Genomic DNA, 18258 nt, shown 5'->3' with positions numbered 1-18258 from the left:
CCTGCCTCACCATATGGCAAGAAGGATGATGTGCGGTCCCTCCTGGGTAGCTCATTTACGGAGGAGTTTATTTATTGAGACACAGGCCTTCGTTGAAAACAAAGTTTATTTCAAATCGGGTGCCATTTTTGCCGCCGACCGAGCTGTGTCGCTGGAATCTTGGAACAAACTCACGGTCAAACCTAGGCACGAGTACAAAAATCTGCCCAGCCGGGGAAATCCACGGGAAGCCTTTGGCACCTAACAAACCACACACACTCCCTCCCGGCTAAGTGCAGTTCTGTACCAGCCATCCGACCTTGTTGTGGCCTTTTTCAGTAACGCGTAAAACATTATTTTGTTCATCAGTTAGCCTGCAAGATGGTATAATTAAGCTAGCTTCGCATTAACGTGACAAGAGAATATAAATAAATATACAACTTATACCGAATTACCTCGACATATTTCAGATCCACGAAAGTGACTACATCTTGCAGTGGATGTAACTTCGTACCAAAATTTGATTGTGTTGACTGTGACCTACCGAAAACGACTAAATACTCATCGCTTTTACCACCACTAGGTAAAAGAATCTTTGTTTTTATGAATTGAATTGATAAGGTCAAATAGCCACCTTGCAGACATACAAATAGTGATTTTTAGGACGTTATCTCTTCTTCAGAGCATAGCTAGCCTTGTCATACAAATAAAGAGAATGCTTGTTTTTACCAATTGACTTCGTATGGTGAATTGGCCATCATTAAAGCGTGGAAAAGCTGACATTTCTGAGACATTTTACCGGTTACATGCCACTTTGAGAATATTTAATCTCCAAAGTTCTGCTTTCTTTTCCAGATTATGCTTAGATGCTTGGAACAAAACGTAAGCACGTGCAGAAATTTTATTGGTTTAAAGATGATTAATTATTTACCTTTTATTAACTATTATCTCAAATTTCTAAGCAGAACGGCCAGTTTGCAGTTTCTTCGTTCAACAAGTGAGGTTTTTTTTTTTTTTTTAATTGATATAATTTTAGGTAATGCTAATGATAGTTTAACATCTCTATTTTTTTTAACTGAAAGTAAGTTTACATTAATATTTCTTAATTATATAATTAGTTCTATGTAGTTTAAGGATTTCGAAAGCTTTAAGATGGGTCTTATGCAAGCTTCTGAGGTGATGAAATCGTTCTCTCATGTCCACGCAGTTTAAGGATTTCCTTTCCCCTGTTAGCCTTCAGGTGGCAGCCGAGATGATTAATCCACAAAACTGTAAAATAATGTAATGTTTTCTTCCTATAAGCGTAAAACAAATACAGTGAAGGAATTTAGCTTGCACGCAAACCGAGAAATCGCGTTTTAATAGCGGAGCTCCGCGCGCCGGAGGCGCGAGGGCGGAGCCCCATAGCTAAGATAATTTGGTAACCTGTGAAAGCGAAAAATTCTTGTTTGGTTATGAGGTTACTTGTCCGTCCGATGGTCCGTAAGCAATCCCACAATGCTAATGCGCCCGTGTTTGCTTGGCGGGAAGTTGCATGGCGAGATGCCTTTACAACAGAAATGCTGAAGAAATTATTTTTATGAACATTTTGTTTTGGAGCCGTGTACATGCAATGCATTTGCGCCGCTCTGCTCTCATGCGCTTGGACTGTATAAACACGCACAAGTTTTAATCACTCTGATATTTCGGGGTACCACTAAGCGTTAAAGCGTTAAAATTTTTGTAAGGTCCAGAATTATTTTATTAGGGGCGATATTAACTGAGTTATGATTTTTCCAACATTTTTATCCCAGCGCCAAATAAGTCTGGGAACCCTGTACGGTAGCAACAAGATTTGAACAAAAACAATCGCTCCGCAATTAAATTTTGATACATTTCTTTGTCGTCCTCCGCAAAACAACAACGTGAAATGACCTAATTTAAGGGATTTGTGGAGAACACGAGCAAACGACGGTGAATTTTCCTTTCTGTGTTAACTTGAACGCAACTCCTACCAATTTAGGCAACTTGCTGGCTGTTTACTAGTCTTATGCGTTTCTGAGCAACAATCAATGTTGTTTTCTTTATTTCACGAGTTTCAAGCTTTACAAATATACTTCAATCGCTTCGATAGGGTAAATATTCGTAGAGGAACTAATTTTTGAACATTTTTTTTCGGGGCAGTTTCGTTCGCACCGCGCGGCTCTCATTCAGTTGTTATAAACATACTTATAAAAGATCTGTGCAAGGCAACCAAGAGTGATTTCCCCGTGTTCTCCTTTTCTTGAAGTTTATTTGGATTTCAGTAGGAGTAATATTGACTTAGTTGTAAATTTTACACATGTAATGAAGAGAGAATATAGGTTTAATTCAGGAGTAAACTAACAACGATAAAACTTAATGCCAGGCATCAATTTATCGTTCACCTGCGCTGTGAAGCTTCCTACCGCTTGAAAATCCGCGAAAATAGATCGACAAAAATAGAAAACGGTGGATCTAAACAAGGAACTTACGGAGTAATTTCTTCCACTGAGTTTGACCTGCTCCTTCCTCCCATCAAAAGGGCACTGTTATGCTTGGTTATCATTCGTTGTAAGAAGAAGTAGCGAGGTGAAAGCACTTGTTCGCCATGACTGATTTCAGTTTCTCAGCTAAACAAATGCCAATCTGATCCAAGTTTTTAGCTTTGATGCAAATGATATTTTACTGTTTCTTGTCAGACACGAAAACTTAACGTTTAGAAATTTTCTTTCTAGCTGCAGCACTTAATTTTCATGTAGTTGTGGTACAAACAACTTGGCTTAGGCAGTCGAACTCCAAAGAACTTGAAAGAACTCGTTATTTTTGGACACAAAATGAAGAAACCAACGAAATGTAGAACTGGCGTGCTCAACCTATCTGGAGCGAGTATTTTCGCCGCTCTACCTATAAGGAGTATGGACAGTTTTTGCTGCATATGCTCTAAAAATATATATACCTGCAGAAAGGATGAGGAAGTGGTAACGTTATTACGTTCATACGCTAAGCAGATTTCTATAAATGCTATGAAAAAAATCGGAGCTTCGCTTTTAGACTTGGCTGAATATATATATTATTCCATAAACAGTATCTGTAGATTTTGCGTAGACATAAATCTTTGAGCGCCCTTTATTTTTCCACGTAGGGCTGCCTCCTACACCGTTTCTTTTAATTTGTTATGAAAGTGGAATCCCACCCGAACTTCTTTCGGCTACTAGAGCTTACACACTCGATTTATCTGCATGTTTTGATTTTTACGCCATCAAAAAAGAATTAGGCGAGCTTACTTTAAGTATTTCTTCGTTTGGGTATTCTGTTTTTGAAAAGAATATTATAATTTTAAATGTTATTTTAAGGATCGTTTTTGCATTTCGCTTCATCTTTTCGAATTTGTCAGTTACTTTGATCACTTAACCAATGAAGACAGCTTTTAAACATGTGCGGTTGCGGGTATCCCTCGGAGCTTCAACCGTATTCACCACTAGGTCCATAGCAAATACCTCATTTATATGAGGACGAGCCTTTGAAACTCGTGCTGGTCTTAAAATTTTGTCTCGAGCTTGTTATGTCTGTATCACAAAAATTTTCACTTATTTTTAATTGTGTCCATTTTAATTTTTTTTGGCAGAGTTGGGATTTAATAGTATACTGTTCTCTACAATGACCTTTCTGTGGGTTTTGACAGTAATCACTCTGAGCCTGTCAGGTAAGCAAACCTCGTCACTTGAGGAATCTTTTTCCTGTCCAACTTTTAGAGTTATATTATTACAAAATAAAGTAATATTATGCTATTTTATGAAGGTTGGTAAACAAGAGACATTGTCCTATTCAAATTGTTAATCGGGGCAATTACTATATACTTAAAAAGTGGATAGTATGTTGGCCCGCTCTGATTGGCTGCTAAAACAACGGATAGCAAGTGCTATTTACGTCCAAGCAACTCGCGAAGCTCGCGTAAATTACGAGAAAATGGTTTACCAGGTAGCCACAGTAACAATCGAACAAATTTTACAAACAAACGAAGATGCTATTCCCGCTAACACGAAGAAAGCGACAAAATACGGTTTGGGAGTTCTTGCAGAAATGACAGAAAATTGTAATCTTTGACAGAAATAAATGAGTTAAAAATCGTCCTTTCCTTGCTTTATGATCTCACCGTTTTAGAATAAATTAAGACAACTATTCACCTTAGTGTCTGTGGCCAGTTGCCACTTCCACTGCGGTGAATAGTTGTTAACCAGTCAGCGAACAGCTGTAAAGTTGCTTTCAAGAAAGCTTCCCTTAGTATGCGCAGTCGTTTTAACAAGTCGCACAATGAATTAAAAATTAGAAAAGCCACATACAGTATTACAAAAGTTCAAAAGAAAGTATCTCTCTCATGGGCATTTATTTCAAATGCCACCCCTTAATAATAACAAACATAATAAACGCAAGTTAGATCTAGAGTGCTCCTCCACTCTCCAAACACCAAAATTTAGATTAAAAAAAATAATAATAAAAAATAAACAGATGTAGCCGAGTAGGAACTTAGATGGACCAATCTTTGGATTGCTCGATTGGATTTGGATTGCTCAGCTTCAAAAACCATGAATAGTTTTTTTGAGAAATTCTTGATGTTAATGAAAATCACATTTCCAAACCTTCAAGATAGTAATTTCCTTTGTTTTTATGTTGTTTTTTGTTTCCTTCTTGAATTATTAATGAGTTCGAGGACGGAAGAATGAGAACCTTGCATGGCATAATAAAAGGAACGAAAAACATTTACAGCTCAGAATAATCCAATTTAGGATCATATGAAACGATAATCACTACAGAAGTGAATGTTAAAACCACCTTCTTAAATATATTATAATAATTTCGTTGAGCATTGCGGCGTATTTTGTGGGGTAAAATGAAGAATTCAGTGGGCTAAAACATATTTTAGCCCGCTGCTGTGAGCCAATCAAAAAGAAGAAAACAACGTTAAGCCAGCCAATCAGTACTGGAAATCAATTTAACCGTTCGCGCCGCTTTCTTGGTTGTTTGACTGGAAGCGCAGCCATCTGTAAAGGAATTGTTTTGGGCTACAAAATGGATAACTCTAGCTAAAAAGAAGTTCCCTAAATAGAAATCCCAGAATCAGTCGCTTTTTCAGTGTTTCATTATTCCAATCCAATGTCAGGAATCTCATTCAAATCATTTTAAGGACGGTGCGTACTTTTGTTACTGTTCATACGTTCCGCGCATCTCGAGAAACTCGGGTTTCCTATAGGTGGTGCCGGTGTCATCTAATACAGGGAGATTTTTGCGTGGTTTTAAACTATGCGAAGAAAGTAGAACTTAGCCAGTGCTCTTGGTATTCAAAAAGAAAATTTGGGGTAACCATGAATTTTTCAGAGACAATTGAGATTCAGTTTGGAAAAAAAAATAACAAATAAACGCCATAAATTGCTTTGTATTTTACTTTTTATTAGAATCGTTATTGCTTAATTCTCTTAAAAAAAATACGTGGTTACCCGCAATTTTTGTTTTGGATTTCAATAGCCCTTGCTAACATCTGCTATTCCCGCATAGTCATAAAACACACAAAAACACTTCTTCATTAGTAGGCACCGTCCTTAAAACTTGACACCTTATATTAAAAGGCAGATATGTCAGTGTGTTTAGAAGAAATAAGGCCTCTACTATAAGGAATAGACGATTCTATTGACATCATTCCGTCTAGTGAGACGTAGACAAAATAGCATCTTAAAACTTAAGACTATAAGACTTAAAATCTCATATTAATGAACGGAAATATAAGTGTGTTTAAAGGGAAACAAGGGTCTAGAAAAATTTCACCTTAAATGAAAGTCCATGTTCCCAGGATTTGAAAACTGGTTTTCGTTTGGTTAAGCGCCTTCCTGAATTTTTGCTAGAGGTCTTTGAAATCGCGCATAATTGCCGCGTTAGAGAGCATACGGCCGCCATCTTGGAAGTCGAAAACGACAGCGAGGCTATGACGTAGCATTAGACAAGACATGTTTCGTAATCTGTCTGACCTTCGTGGAAAGTCGCATTGGCGAATAAGGATTTCTCTAAGGAAGAAAAAACATGGTTCATTGTCTTGCTGTTGGCTGTAACAACACCTATAAAAACACCAAAACGGTATCCTTCTACAAGCTACCTGACGATGAAGGACTTAGAAAACTGTGGCTCGCTAAAATAAAGCGCGAGGATAAATTACCGAAGCCCGAGAACTGCTTTGTCTGTTCCGATCATTTCACCCCAGATGACTTCACGCGAGATCTTAAGGTACGTATTGTGTTTAGCGCCTTTCTAAAAGATATGCTTACTACAGTAATTCGGCTCCCATCTTTTTCACTTTATTACAGTATATATTAAAGTGTATTGTTTGGATATGGGAAGACCTGCTCTAAAATTAATTCCATCGTATAGTATTATGCGCGAATTTCATGTGACCATAGGTGGCAAGATTTGGTCACGAAAGAAAACATATGGCTGGTATTTTGTCGGAATATTGAGAGAGTAATTATCTACATCAGCCCTTTTTGATTTCTTACAAGGAAGAACTATTAAGCGATTGTCTTCCTACGTTTTCCAGGATATGTAACTTTAAATTTAATTCCGCGCTTGTTTCTTACCTTTATACAGGCAGAGCTTCTTGGAAGAAAGGGGAGAAAAAGGAAACCACCATTGAAGGATGAGGCTATCCCTTCCGTATTTTGCCACGCTCCAGCGGAGAAAAAGGTCCGACAAACAAGTATTGATCGAGCAAACCGTCAAAGTAAACGAGAGGTGAGTTGGAAATATACTGAGCTATTCTCTGGGCAACCTGTATGACACCGGAAATGAGAATGATATATTTTACTTTGAATTTATGTCTCTGTAGATGATTAGCTCGCTACTCGAAGAAGGAGAAGACACCACTTCAGTGATGCCAACCGTTGCAGAATTACCAGAACCAATAATTCTCGATGAAGACAGAACACCTACATCCCCATTATCCACTGGTAACGCAACCCTGACGTCGTCTTCAATATCCCATACAGTGCTAGCTGAAAATGTAAATACAGTTCAACATGACCATGACGGGAAGGAATTTATTTCTTGTGGAACTCAATGGCTTGCTGCTGATACGGGAGATGCTTTACGTCTTAAGGACCACACGTATTGTTGTGTACCACCGTGGAACCCGCAACCTATACCGTTTCCTCTTACCACCCAACCACTTACCTCAACACCAAAGAAATCGCCGTCCAGCCCACTACCTCCGTTTTTCGACCTCGACGATGATATCACCGACATTACACTGTCGTCTGTCGATGATGACGGCAACGACAGCTCTTTCCAAGTGAGCTTCGAAGAACTGGACGACAGCATTGAAAGTGATGCCGAAAATCCAGTAGATTCAATGGGCAAGTACGAAAACATGTGTTCAGTTCCCAAATACATTGTATTTGAGGATGAACTCCTTAAATTATTCAAGCTTTGTGCTATCTGCGGAGAAGGTGTGTTGGAGAAAGGCCTAGTTAAAAGGGGTTCTGCCTTGAAAGTAACAACTTTGTGTAAGAATTCACACACACACGAGTGGAATTCACAGCCTCAAGTTAAAAGAGCGGCCGCGGGCAACCTCTTGCTTTCAGGCGCTATTTTATTCACAGGAAATACGTTTTCTCGCGCATCAGAGATGGCCTCGATCGTCAATCTTGCATTTCCCGGTGAGTCGGACTATCTCCAGTATCAAAACAAGCACCTATTTCCCGTTATCAATGAGCGCTGGCAGCAAGAAAAGGCTTCAGTCCTCACTGATCTTTTGGACAGAGAGTCAGTAACTCTCCTGGGTGATGGGCGGTGCGACTCACCAGGATACAGTGCAAAATATGGGACCTATACACTGATGGACGAAGAAACGAAAAAAATTGTCGATTTCGAGGTTTCCCATGTGAAGCAAACAACAAGTTCCCAGGCGAAGAAAAAGGAATGCAAGGACCTTGCACCTTGGATTAAATCGATCACAAATCACCTTTGGTGGTCATCTATGACTTGTGAAGGAAACCCTCAGCTACTGAAAGAGAAGTGGACCAGCATCTTGCATCATGTGGTTGACAAGCATGAATGGGACTCAGCAGTCATCTACAATCGTTGTCCACATGATCCCATTCCTTCAACTGCCCGCCGCAAAACTAAGTGGCTGAAAGAGGGTTCCCCAGCACATGAAGCATTGAAGCAGGTTGTACTGGATAAGAGGCTACTAAACGACTTGCAGCTTCTTTCCAAGTTCATTCACACGGGAGCCCTTGAAGTTTACCACTCTCTCTACAACAAGTACCTTCCGAAGAGGCAGCATTTTGGTTTCAAGGCAATGGTAGCACGGTCGCAACTGGCTGCTTTGGACCACAATTCAGGCGCAGGTCGGAAGGAAGCAGCGTCATCAAGTGGGGATAAACAATATCGGTACGTGTTTCCAAAGGGGATGAAAGACTGGGTGGTCAAGCCCGTCTTTGAAAAGAAGACCAAGCCACACGTGGCTGAAATGCTTTCTGCTGTGTTGGAGTCAAGGGCCACAGGTGAAGAACCAGAGCCAGTTGCAGTGCCTGACCTACCGAAGAATATCGCTCCGGTACCCCGTCCACCCAAAGAGGAGCTGCAAGCACGCCACGCATCAAGATTTGGGAAAACAATTTAAGTCTTCGTGTCAAAGGACATCAGCTCGGCTTTCAAATTAGGAAAATTTGTTTCACGTTTTGATTTCCCCGGGACCAACGTAGCGGTTGTTTATAAACAGTGATTTGTAAAACCATTTACAGGGAGCAGCTCTTACGATACAAAAATAACGGCCTTTTTATGAACTCTAGATGATAAAAGATATCTTATGTATTAATTTAATAAGGTCTCTTCCGGTTTGTGCTTAGGCTTTTTCGTTTATTTCTTTAAGAAAGACACACAATACTAAGACAATGTTTAGTGATTTTCTTTTATTATCCCGGCCACGATTCGTTGCCCTCGGCATCCTTAAAGCCTGTATAGTTGCCACTTTCTTCTGGGTATTCATTGCGGATTGCCGAGACAACACAGGAAGGAATCACGCGTCTATTCCCCTTTCCAAGTCTGTTGTATGTCCACCACGTGAACTGTCTGTATGCAGCCAACCTCATGCTCCTGTAAATAGTAATAATAAAATTACAAATTGATATTCCTAAAAGAGTATAAGCCTTGAAGAATCAGAAGTATATATCTTTCAACCCCAATAAATCGCATGTACCAGTATAAATAAAACCATCGCATGGTTGGAATTATGCTTCTTCATTATATTTTTTCCCGCAGAGTAATTGACCTCTGACGCCCGGGGTGGTAGGGTCGCAAAGTTTATGGCTCCTATGATGTTAATTTCTCGTGATTGTAAATATTTAGTCTGGCAATGTACTAATTGGGTATTTCTTAGCGGGACAAAGAGTATTGCGTCCATCAAACGTACTAAACAAGGCCAGGTTTCGTCAGTATCAATAAATGCAACAAAGTACAACAGATAAACATTCGGCCAGCAAAACATACGATTTCCGGTGGCAAAGTCCAGACTGTGTTTAAAATATTATAATCTGTGCATAACCACCCTCTCCAAGGAAATATATACCGTTCACAAAATCGAGTGAGGCATATCTATAAAGCCGATAAGAGCAATGGTGTAGTTAAATAGAAAATTATTTACGAACATCACATTTGACGTTTACTGAACACGAAGACTATTTTTGTAAACACTTACGCATTCCGTGGGGGATCTTCTAGTGGATCACTGCGCACTTGATGAAGGCCGACAAGAGCCGTCCTTAAAACTTCAGCAAGCAAACAGACAGGTCTAAAGGACTGGTGCTCTGTTATACATCTATGCGGTGTTCCTGGAAATAATGGAAACAATTATTCCACCACTAGTAATTGGATTCTAATTCTTGTAATTCGCCCGTGCGCGGAGAATGCAAAGTAGTCCGATGTCTCTGTTATTGGAAAGGTTCATTTCCTACCTTCGAGGTCCAATCGGTCACCCAAAACATCCATCTCCTGGCAGCAAATACTTTCGATTTCTGTGGACATAACCTGGCAATTGCTGCATATACACCACTCCCGATGGCCAAGGCGCGATCGAATGGTCCGTTCTATTTCGGTTTCCTCTGTTTCGGGTTGATTTTCTGTGATGCTCATGTCCAGTTCTTCTTCTGAAGAAGAGCCGTGTTGTGGCTCAAACATAAACGGGCGTATAGCACCATCTGAAGTGATATCTAGCTCAAGAACTGAATCACTGTCACTTTCTATATCACTGTTTATATCTATCCCCGCCATCTTTCAATCCTTGTCTAACGTGACGTCATAACCTCGTTTCCGTTTCACAAACAAAAATGGCTGCTCGCGAGACAAAAATGTCAATTTTCTGTCCCAGATTTATCGAGTAAGATATTGGTAACAGTGCAAATCAATGCTATTCTCTGTTAGTACATTGCATGAGGTTTCGTCTTAGGTAAAATTTTTCTAGACCCTTGTTTCCCTTTAAGGGAAACGTCTGTCTTCTACTACTAGGAATTGAAGGGTCCGTTAACATCATCCCGTCTAGTGAGACTTGTACGAAATGGCAGCCAGTTTCTGAGTGCACTGTGACGTGTGGAGGAGGCAGAAAGGATGTTACGAGAAACTGCACTGCAAAAGTGAAGTGCAACGAACAGGCCTGTCGTAAGTCACTAAATGACTGCTGTTACTCCTTTAGTAACCTTAGTAGTGTAAAATGTACCGTCTCTTGTTACTTAACCATGGCAAACAAGAAAGTCGTAGCTATAGAACTGTGACATTCGCAAGAAAAAGAATTAAACCAAGTTGTCTCTCCTACAGCACCCCCCTGTAATGCAGGACTAGACATCGCAATTCTTTTGGACAAATCAAGGAGCATTCTTGAGGACGACTTGGTGAAAGCTCGAGACTTCGTTAAAGACCTGGCTGCAGAGTTCGACCCTGGAAACGATGGAGATCACTTTGGACTTATAACGTTCAGGTTGCACACTTTTTAAAAAATGTTTTATCATAGCCTGGCTGTCGTGAACGTTTATAGCTTTTTTGTGACTTTTTCAGAAGTATACCTCGAGACAAACTAGTTTCGTACGTTAACGTTTAGTTATTTTGATATCATCAGGTAGGTATTACCTCTTTGTAACCAGCAAATTGTTAACCTATTCACGTGTTTATGCCATTGTCGAATTTTTCTACTGACTTTGAACACTTTCTGGTCATATTTGTATGTAATGGCTTTTTGTACTTTTGGACACGAGTCAAAAAATCAACGATCGCAGATCTAAGATGGACGACCTTTGAAAATAGCGATAGTATCATCATCAGTGGCGGCCGTCTGGGATAAACCAACGTGAATTGATGCTAACACTCCAGAAGTCTTAAAATTGAGCAAAATCTAACGAAAAAAACAACAAAATGTTATGAGAACTTTAAATTTCTAGGGAAAATATACCTGTCAGATTCAACGAACGTTCGCCCTTTCAGATATCGTACCAAATTGTTTTCGGACAAACTTCTGAAAAACGTACAATTTTGTAGCTCTTAGTCATATATTTAAAGAAAGTAATATTTTCATGTTCATGTTCATGTTCATGATCATGAAGAAGATGATTGAGATTGTGATGTAGATTTCTTTGAAAATCTTTGTCTCTATCTAGAACTGACGTAAAGGTAGTGTTCAAATTTGCCGACTCACAGTACTACGAGAAGAACGCCCTTAAAGCAAAGATATCCAGCGAACCAGCAAGATATACCGACCCCGGACATTCCCGAGATCCGAATCCGGGACTTACTCGTACTGATTTGGCACTTAAAAAGGCGAGGGATGAGCTGTTCACTGTAGCTGGCGGAGACCGGTCAGACAAACCCAATGTTATGGTCGTGCTGACAGATGGCAAACCCAATCCCATGAACAAATTCAACAACATTATAGGACAACTAACCAAGGATTTTAAGGTGAAAGACTTTTATATTTGTAAAAAGGTTTTGATGGAAGCTCGTTTGTTCAATATCCCATAATTTTACTGAACTGTCCTTTTTGCTGCCATTATCCGGTAACTTTGCTCAAATTTTTGTTGATCTTGTGGATTGTGCGGGATAGATTTACGTCCTAATAGTAATCAGCATATCCTAGTTTGACGAGCTCTGTTGGAAAAGCCGGAGTATATTCACTATGTGATTGGTCCGTAAGATTCACAAGGAGAGTTAAATTTAACAAATTACACAGATTTAGTCAGTCCAACAACAGCTAGAGAACAACTTGATAAGATTAAAAAAAAAGGTACCAACTTGGTACACTAATCACGTAATCGCAAATTTTCCAAAGACTATTTGATAGTTGGGAAGGGTACAGAGTTTTTTTTTTTCTTTTGTTGTTGTTTTTGTTGTTATTGATGTTTTGAACGAAGTGAAGAAACAACTATCAGGGCCCAGTTGTTCAAAGCCCGGTTAAGCTAATCCTGGGTTAACATAAACTTTGATTTAAGTTTAATGACTAATGAATAAAGATTCTTCCAAAAGATTTTTTTCCTTTAGTTTTGACTTAGACTTTTCTTTACTATTAGGTTAAAATTAGCTCTTGAAAAAATTTAAAATCAGCGAGGACAGGTGAAAACGTCGGTTAATTTTTAATCGGGGATTAGTGTTAATCGGCTTTCGAACAAGCGGGCCCAGATCTTAGGAACAAAATTGATCACACTCTTCAACCTGTGTTCAAGAGTGGCAAAATATGCGAAAACCTCAAGATGTGCGAGCCAAAACCACCTATAATTAGAACAATGCGTTGCGTACAGTTATAAATGTGAACTTTGTGATGCAGAGTATGTCAGCTACACCAGCCGACGGACATTTACACCAACGTATTGACGAGCACCGTTATTCGGCAATCGGCAAGCACTCAAAGAACGACCACGGTCTGGAAACCATCGGCGACCTTACCAACAACTTTTCCGTTTTAAAGAAGTGCAACGGAAAACTGGAGTGTCTTATTTATGAAATTGAACACACAATCAGACTCCATACGCACAAAACTATTTATTTAATTTGTGACCTTTACATGTATATTTTACGTTTTACCGCCTTGCACGGTATATACTAAGTTGTCCATTTCTTTTCTTTTTACTTGAAAATGATGACATTGAGTCATCCAAACGTATTATAAAACTTCTTTCGCTTATCTTTATCATTAGATGTTGAATTGATGTTGTTCTTGTTTTAACGGCGTCTTCTATTCCCATGTTATAGATAAGGATAGTGGAGAGTAGGTAAGAAAGAAAGAAAACAAAAAAGCTGCTTTCTTCTAGAAAAAGAGCAGTGTTATTCCAACCCTAAAACTTTAAGGACAGGAAAACTACCGTAAGCGGTAGCTCATGTTCTTTTGTAGAACTGATTGGCTTAAGGTTGCCCTATACCTTTAGAGGTGTCTCGCGTCCAAGCGATGTAGCGCGCCCGGTTTAAACTATAGATACCTGAACCCTTATATCAAATCAAAGCTTATAGAGCCGGCTTTTAAACTATACCAAAAGTATTGAAATAAAGTGAATTGTCGAATTTTTTACGACCTCTAAATGTGAGTGTCCAAATCACCTTTTGAAAGCTACAAGTCAAAGCGAGTTTTATTTATTTATTTATTTATTTATTTATTTATTTATTTTTTTGCTAATTTAATTTGTTCCTCAGTTTCCGGACCCAAAGCCCTAAAAAAAAAACGTGTCTGAGTTCTTTGCCATTCAATCGCAATGAAAAGTTACAAAAAGTTACGCTTTCGGAAAAAAATATTTCGAAAGTAAAATTCGCAGAGACGTTTTTGTTGTTTATATGTTTAACTAGCTACTTTCTAAATTTGAAGGCAACGAACAAATTCCCTTTGAGTTTTAGCCCTTTCAAGTGTCTCCTCCACGTGAAAAAATTAATTTGAAAAAACAGCCGGCTCTACAAGCTTTAAATTTGTTTTTATGGGGTTTAGGTATCTACTGTTTGAACTGGACGCACTACATCGCTTCGACGAGAGACACCTCTGAAGGTATAAGGTAACCTTAAAAACAAAATAGACCCTTGGTAAGCCGCATAAATATTTAAAATTCAATAATTAGTAAATACGTTTTAGTAACTTATTTAACCACTACGTTTTATAGGCCAAAGATGTCCTCGTCATTGCAGTTGGGGTTGGCAGTGCAATCGACAAGCAAACCCTTCAGCGAATTGCAGGAACCGGCAATCCTGTGTTTCATATCAATAATTTCTCACAGTTAAGAAATAAAATTGATGAGATCAAAAAAACCATTTGCCCAGGTACGTCCACTAATAAACTAGTCTCCAATTAGTAAAATACTTACGTAAATTGTCTTTTAAGTTCCTGGTTGAAATAAAACGTGGGTAATACTTTTGACCCGGGTTGCATGAGATGCTCATACCAAATCGTTACTGCTGTAATAATACCGACTATGCTACCAAACCATGAACGTCACAGAGGACGAAATCAATGTGTCGGTGTTTAATGATTCATAAGAAGTTATGTTGTTTGACTTTCGCTCACTCCATTCTGTCTACACTGGGTGGGTGGCTTATTCTGCCAAAGTGGACATATAGCTTGTTGCTTTTTAATCTTTGACCAATTGCCAGCAAGCCTCGAAAATTTTCCATACGTTTATTTAATAAATAATGGCTGAACAATTTTGACATTTTGTTTTACACAAATTGGAATATTCCTGTTCTTATGAACAAAATTGTTTTTCTAATGGTTCTTTTCACACCGTTGATTCATTTTAGTTTTCATATAATCTTTGAATCAACTCCTCGTCAATGTTTATCTCTTTCTTGAGTTTTGAGGAAATCTAGATATATACAATATCACCAAAGGTTACACATTCAATATTTTAGTAGCCCTATATAACGCCATACTCAAGCACTTTAAGGCCTGTTAAGGGCTTTTAAGAGGAAAAATGGTTTATTCTAGATAACTTTAACAAATTCAATGGCACTGAACTGAAATTTGGAAGATAAAAAGATCTTATCATTCTGAAAATTTCTAAGCATAATAAGTAGTGCTATAGATCACGTGACATGTCACGTGATCGGTTTTGTGAAAAAAGCAAAGATTTGACAGGTAGGCGACGGTTTTAAGAGAAAACATCAAACAAAAACGCGTTTCTAATAAAGATTAAATATCTCCATCGCTTCACGTTTGGAATGATCGTCCATTGTTCTCCAGAAAACAATTATAAGCACAAAGGTCATTTTTTAGTCCACAATTCAACCTTTGATTGTTAATTTCTCCAATTTAAAAACTTAAGGACAGTCATTTCAAACGTAGAAAGTTAACTATTTAAAATCTTCTTCGGAAACACTAATTCAGTTATTTATATAAAGAAAATTCGCCGCCATATCGCCGATTTAGGTAATTTTCATTTTTTGGTCACGTGATGTGTCACGTGATCAAAATTATACGTTGAGGCAAAAGAAAACATCAAGTTTAATATTCAAGGAAAATTTCATCCTGTTCTAGGGAGAGAAACCAAGGATATAGGGGATCATTCATAATTTCTGAACACCCTTCAAACCCAGGCCTTAAACTGCTTGAGTAACTTCAATCGCCGCGAATTATTAACTGAGAGAGCGGAGGAGGAGGATTTCAAACGGCAACAAAATAATAAATTATTTACAGGATGCTTTCGTGTACGCAGTCCGTTTGAGTGAACGCGTTTTTGTCTTTGTGTGTATCTTTTTGTTTGTTGTCTGTTTTCGGAATAAAGTTAAATGTTTTTCTGAAAGATTACCAAAGAGGGGTCGTAGGGAAGCGGATTGCGACCCCTCCATTACTTCGAGAATACGAAAAGCTATAACAATTAAACTTAGAAAGTTGAAAGAACGTTCGGAGATGTTTCCCTTGAGGTCCGCAACGGTATGTGATGATCGCGTATGACGTGGGAGTTACTTCATAGTCTTTAAACTGTGGCCATCTATGATTTCTATATTCCCTTCAAACCTCTAGTTAGCCACCACCAAGGAGCCAAAACTGTCAAAAATCTAATCAAAAACTATAGAATAACATGAAACCACTGAAAGAGCATGAATAATTAAAGTAGGAAGGAAATTTGTTTTCCTTAGAACAAGAGTATTCCAGTTTCTTCAAGAGTTTTTATGGAAACATCAAATTGTTTCTACATCAATTCCTGAAAGCGACATTGGGTTTGGTGACACCAGCTGAACATTAAAAACGTCACAAATGTTGAAATGTCCGCACGTGTAGACTCCTTCTCCATCCCCCTGTCAGTCAAATGTAGGGTATACTCTCTCATGGTCCTGCTATCACTCTTAAATACATTTAAGTGTGTTGAAGACAAAATTGAACGTGGTTTTATAATTCTTTTTGTTATTTTACAGATCTAGATTAAGGGACTGCAACAAGGAAATCACAAACAAAGGATCTCAAGATAAACAATTGACAGTAGTGTTTGTAAAAGAACGTCAACAAATATGTGCTTCAGTAAATAGGAATTAAAGCAAGAGATGATATGACATCGTTTACCGTTGTGCTAATTCTGGCTTAGCTATTTCCGTTTTCAACCTTGGTGGTGTCGAAGTTTTTGTTTTTTTTTTTATTCCGCCCCGAACTAGACCAACAAAACTCTCTTCCTTCTTCCGTCGCTCGACGTTTTCAAATATCCCTTATAAAAAAAAATTGATTTCATTTGGACCTTATAACTCACAGATAAAGTTAAAATGGAGAAAGAACAAAGAAGTACGTAACCAGCCGCAAGCGAGGATTGTGGCTGATGTTCTTATCATCTTTTGACGTAGTTGGTTCGTTATCAGAGTACACACAGAAAAAATGAACTCTGTGCTTTAAATCGTTTTTTGATATCACCTATACCGCAGGAAATTCCAAACGTATTTTATTGATCTTCCAGGCGATCTTTTGAACGGAAATTCACAGAGCAATTTGGTTGTATTATGTTATTACGAAATGAGGTCGGGAAGGACAGTAGTAATTCTCCTACTCATATCAAGTCAAGAAAACTCCAAATTATACAAAAACGAAAGATATCCAGGTAAACATAAGGTGAAAATTACACACTTCCTTCATAGGAAAAATTTCTTGCACTATTTAGATATAGCACTGCGCGCTTTAGCCATTATTCGTTCTTCTTTTCTTTTTTCAATCACATAATGTTTCATGTTTACCCTATCTAGACTGGACATTTTCGTGTGTTGTATATTCTGGGTCCGGATCGAGACTGGTGGGTTATTAAACGAAGGGATTTGGAAAACATTAAAAAACAGGGAAGAAAAGAGTCACAATTTAAAACGATAGAAAAAAATTGGCAGAAATGTTTTAACAGTAGCAAAAAGCAACAATCCAATCTTTATTCCCCCTTTAGTTGTCCTTGCACAAGTGCTAGCCTAAAATAAATACGAAAGTTCAGTTTCAATAGCCAAGAGTCTCCCTTCCCTCCTTTTCATAGGAACAGAGGTGTGCATTATCACCTCAGCACATTAAACTGCGTTGTTTGGAAACAGCATAAACAATGTGTCGAATTGTCATCGGTAATTTTGTTTTCTATCCTGCGTTGACACGAGATATTGATAGAAATGAACCTGAGATTGTGTAGGAATTAAGCTAAAACTGTAAAACTAATAGACCCTACTACCTCTCTCCAGTATATTCTGGGTCCGGATCGAGGCTGGTGGGTTATTAAACGAGCGGATTTAGATAACATTAAAAAACAGGGAAGAAAAGAGTCACAATTTAAAACGATAGAAAAAAAATTGGCAGAAATGTTTTAATTGTAGCAAAAAGCAACAATCCAATCTTTATTCCCGTTTAGTTGTCCTTGCACAAGTGCTAGCCTAAAATAAATACGAAAGTTTAGTTTCAATAGCCAAGAGTCTCCCTTCCCTCCTTTTCATAGGAACACAGGTGTGCATTATCACCCCCAGCACATTAAACTGCGTTGTTTGGAAACAGCATTACCATGTGTCGAATTGTCATCTGTAATTTTGTTTTCTATCCTGCGTTGACACGAGACATTGATAGAAATGAACCTGAGATTGTGTAGGAATTAAGCTAAAACTGTCAAACTAATAGACCCTACTACCTATCTCCAGGGCAGAACTTCCTCAAATATGTCACAAAAGCCCACAATGTCGCATTAGAAACGGGCAAGGGGTACTGAAAACAAGAATTTGAAAAATGGGGGAAAACTGTATGTAGCGTATTTATAGCGAATACACAGAGCCTTATTGTTATGTCAA

At 38.4% G+C, this 18258-nt stretch overlaps 2 protein-coding genes across 2 annotated transcripts; one reads left to right on the top strand and one right to left on the bottom strand.

The window, feature by feature from the left end:
- Nucleotides 1-937: 937 nt before the first annotated feature.
- LOC146469651 (matrilin-3-like) lies at nucleotides 938-16495 on the top strand. The gene is made up of 7 exons (XM_085123074.1): nucleotides 938-976; nucleotides 3605-3682; nucleotides 10525-10674; nucleotides 10831-10990; nucleotides 11664-11961; nucleotides 14139-14295; nucleotides 16387-16495. The coding sequence occupies exons 2-7, from the start codon at nucleotides 3637-3639 to the stop codon at nucleotides 16395-16397; spliced, it is 822 nt and encodes a 273-aa protein (XP_084979200.1). The 5' UTR covers nucleotides 938-976; nucleotides 3605-3636; the 3' UTR covers nucleotides 16398-16495.
- LOC146469652 (P2X purinoceptor 7-like) lies at nucleotides 8591-10493 on the bottom strand. The gene is made up of 3 exons (XM_085123076.1): nucleotides 9975-10493; nucleotides 9719-9851; nucleotides 8591-9117 (listed from the first exon to the last, which is right to left on the bottom strand). Exons 1-3 carry the CDS (start codon nucleotides 10288-10290, stop codon nucleotides 8937-8939), a joined length of 630 nt encoding a protein of 209 aa, XP_084979202.1. The 5' UTR covers nucleotides 10291-10493; the 3' UTR covers nucleotides 8591-8936.
- Nucleotides 16496-18258: the final 1763 nt, after the last annotated feature.

The sequence above is a fragment of the Pavona decussata genome, unplaced genomic scaffold, assembly GCF_977016875.1.
Source record: "Pavona decussata unplaced genomic scaffold, jaPavDecu1.1 SCAFFOLD_121, whole genome shotgun sequence".
Taxonomy (NCBI): domain Eukaryota; kingdom Metazoa; phylum Cnidaria; class Anthozoa; order Scleractinia; family Agariciidae; genus Pavona; species Pavona decussata.
The sequence above is the reverse complement of the archived record's forward strand: the minus strand, read 5'-3'. Positions and strand labels throughout refer to the sequence as shown.

Bases quoted from the DNA above. Each gene is read 5' to 3' on its own strand.
- LOC146469651 (XM_085123074.1), top strand. From the start codon at position 3,637: ATGACCTTTCTGTGGGTTTTGACAGTAATCACTCTGAGCCTGTCAG. The intron at 10,991-11,663 runs GTTGCACACTTT...GTCTCTATCTAG, and splicing joins TTTGGACTTATAACGTTCAG to AACTGACGTAAAGGTAGTGT. The intron at 11,962-14,138 runs GTGAAAGACTTT...TACGTTTTATAG, and splicing joins AACTAACCAAGGATTTTAAG to GCCAAAGATGTCCTCGTCAT.
- LOC146469652 (XM_085123076.1), bottom strand. From the start codon at position 10,290: ATGGCGGGGATAGATATAAACAGTGATATAGAAAGTGACAGTGATTCA. The intron at 9,852-9,974 runs GTAGGAAATGAA...CATTATTTCCAG, and splicing joins TGACCGATTGGACCTCGAAG to GAACACCGCATAGATGTATA. The intron at 9,118-9,718 runs GTAAGTGTTTAC...TACTATTTACAG, and splicing joins GAAGATCCCCCACGGAATGC to GAGCATGAGGTTGGCTGCAT.